The sequence below is a fragment of the Amphimedon queenslandica genome, unplaced genomic scaffold, assembly GCF_000090795.2.
Source record: "Amphimedon queenslandica unplaced genomic scaffold, v1.1 AMPQUscaffold_9127_Cont18927, whole genome shotgun sequence".
Lineage (NCBI taxonomy): Eukaryota > Metazoa > Porifera > Demospongiae > Haplosclerida > Niphatidae > Amphimedon > Amphimedon queenslandica.
In genome coordinates, this window is record NW_003550601.1 from 1 (window position 1) to 3224 (window position 3224).

The following is a 3224-nucleotide window of genomic DNA, read 5'->3' on the forward strand; positions in this document are numbered from 1 at the left end:
TAATTTGACGATTGGTGAGTTGTGCAACCCCATGGATAAATACAGCATTTCTGTGATGGTGAGACATACCCAGCTGGTACTTCATACTCATGAAATGCTCTAGCAATGTAAATGACTTCACCGAATTCATCTTTTCCTCCTGCTACAGCACCCGGTGGTAAATATCCATTTGACGCTGGTACCCATTTCCATGTCTTTGTAAAGCTATACACTGGAGTAGGTACTCTGTACGCACACAAAACTTGATAATTATCTGTCGTACTACTGTAGTACTTGTCAAGTCTGTTTTGAACACTGAGCTGTGAAGCCTGTGATGAGAATTCAACATGGCCTAGTAGGCATACGTCACGTGGTAATTTACGCTTCGGCCAGTTGAAAAGTGTTTTTTTATTTGGTACAGTTCGACCTATGAGGTAGCCTTGTCTACAGACAAAAGGCTCATCATGAACCACCCCCATTGTGCTGATTCCAAACTTTCGTATTCTGTCGTCACCTTTATCAGCCCAAAATAAAATAGAGTGATCGTCACATACAAGAATCTCAACAGCCGCTGAATCACCAGTGAACAATGCGTACCGGGAATAGGTTTCAGTTGCTGGAATGGAACACACTTCCCCTTTCCATAAATCCCGACCAATGTATATATCAACACCTATAATAATGTACCGGTGTAATGTACACAAAAATAGCAATAAAATGAGTCAATTCACGACTTCAAAAAATTTTGATTAAATCATTCATGGATTATTCAGTCCTATTAGTTTTTATTCTACCTATAATCCATGCACTCACTATGCTATACCAGATTACCCATAGACTCCCCCGCATTTACCTTTTTCAGTCCTTCCTCCGACTACAGCATTAGAAGGAATGGCTCTGGGAGTATATTTATACTTCTCCCATCTTATATGACTATTAAGTTTAGTTTCTAAGGGCTGAAGGACTGCCGGTGATGCCATCATAGCCATGATCAGAATGAGTGCAGGCCAAGGGCAACGAGCAACTACTCCGGGCCAGGACACGGGCAGGGCCCGGCCGGCCCCCTCATCAGTCCTTAATCATCCTTAGTCTTATCACTTCATTGCATGCAAACAGAAGGAAGATCTCTTGTCTTGCATGCAGTTTGAATCTAACGTGCATGAAATAGAAAAATTGATAATTAATTGACAATAAATTATTGTTATATTAAAGCAAGTAGGTCATCTTTGATTTTCTTAGGAAGTGGAAGACTATTAATACAATCAGGTACAGCATGAACTGATTCCAGTATAACATAGCTGCACAATTGCTGCAATGAATTGGCAGAGAATAATGACCTCAATGCCTCATACTCACGATAAATGAACTCTTTATTCTTATACGGAATGTACAAGCAGCGATGATAGATTGGTATCTTTCCTAACAATTGCATGTCTCTACAAGCTCTCTGTGGTATGTTGATTGAAATTCCATCAAAGGTAATACCCACACTGAGATCAGTATCAGTTAATGTACGGCCCACACCAGTTTCCTGTTCACCTTCTTCATTACTAGTAACAGCTCCAACTGGCAAGTCACCATCAGATGCTCTCTCCCATTTTAAGCTATTCTGATCTTCTACAACAAGAACTTCGTAATTTAATGTTTGGTGAGTTGTACAACCCCATGGATAAATACAGCATTTCTGTGATGGTGAGACATACCCAGCTGGTACTTCGTTCTCATGAAATGCTCTAGCAATGTAAATGACTTCACTGGATTCATCTCTTCCTCCTGGTATAGCACCTGGTGGTAACAGACCATTTGACGCTGGTACCCATTTCCATGTCCTTGTAAAGCTATAAATTGGAGTAGGTACTCTGTACGCACACAAAACTTGATAACTATTAGTCATACTACTGTAGTAGGTTTCAATTTTGTTTGGAACACCAAGCTGTGATGACGAGAATTCGACATTGCCCAGTAGGCATACGTCACGTGGCAGTTTAACTTTATTCCTTGACCAGTTGAAATATGTGTCCTGGTTTGGTACAGTTCGGCCTATGAGGTAGTCTTGTCTACGATCAGAAGGCTCATAATGGATCTCACCCATTGAGCTGATACCAAACTTTTGTATTCTGTCGTCATCCTTATCAGCCCAAAATAAAACAGAGGGATCGTCACATACAAGAATCTGAACAGCCGCTGAATCACTAGTGAACACTGCGTATTGGGAATCAGTTATAGTTGCTGGAATGGAACACACTTCACTTTTATATAAATCCCGACCAATGTATAAATTGACACCTACAGTATAGATTATACACAAAAATAACTATAAAAATGAGTCAGTCAATCCCAATAATTCATGGCTCCAAAAGTTTTGACCATATCATTTTATGGATCATTCTGTCCTTTTATTTTTGTTCTACATAATAAAATTCACTCACTATGATTAAACCATGGCCCAAGATTCAAGAATAGAATTGATAAAAATAAGTCAAATAGTCTTCCCCACACTGACCGTTTTCTGTCCTTCCTCCTACCACAGCATTAGAAGGAATGGCTCTAGGAGTATGTTTATATCTCTCCCATCTTATATGACTATTAAGTTTAAGTCTTAAACAAGAAGGTGCACTATAAAACCATTCACGCAACGTCATGAAATCGCTTCCGTCGATCACAGTATAAAAGGAGGTGCCCTGGGCACAATATGGCGGCCAGATTGAATGAAATTTGAAAATAACAAAATGGCTCCCGCACTGGCACTGTTCTTATCATGGCTAAATCACTAGCAAAACGCATTATAAAAACATTAAAATTAGTAAAGGCGAGAGAGTTAACCTACAAGCACAGGTAGAAAGCATGGCAAGAAGAGAAATGGTATAATTGACTTGAAGTAATAAAAGTTTTACATTATTATCAATATTATATTGTATATTCTGAAAAATCTGCCAACAGCCTAAGAAACACGGTCAATGATGCTGTAAGGCAGGTAATAAGTGATAGTGGCAAGGGAATAGCCCTCACTACTACACAGAAAACCAGCCCAAGAACCGCCACCACTGGAACCAGACAGCCCTGCCCACTACCATATATCAGCCACCATCATCAAGTATAAGTGGTTCCAGCAAAAGACCCCAACATGGTCCTCATTCAGATCCTAGTACTGGTAGCAGTTGTAACATTCAACGATCTGGAAGAAGTAAATACAAAAATATTATTCTAAATTTTTAAAAATATAAACATTATAGGGTTGAATAGAT

General features: G+C 39.4%; 2 protein-coding genes across 2 annotated transcripts; both read right to left on the reverse strand.

Annotated features, from left to right (window-relative positions):
* Positions 1-5: 5 nt before the first annotated feature.
* LOC109591016 (uncharacterized) lies at positions 6-1041 on the reverse strand (the record flags this gene model as incomplete). Its single annotated transcript, XM_020006834.1, has 2 exons — positions 833-1041; positions 6-652 (listed from the first exon to the last, which is right to left on the reverse strand). Coding segments are annotated over exons 1-2 (783 nt in total), but the record flags the coding sequence as incomplete, so codon positions are not given.
* Positions 1042-1107: 66 nt separating this feature from the next.
* Positions 1108-2577, reverse strand: LOC109591017 (uncharacterized; the record flags this gene model as incomplete). The annotated part of the gene is made up of 2 exons (XM_020006835.1): positions 1108-2265; positions 2483-2577. Coding segments are annotated over 2 exons (1180 nt in total), but the record flags the coding sequence as incomplete, so codon positions are not given.
* Between the last annotated feature and the right edge of the window lie 647 nt (positions 2578-3224).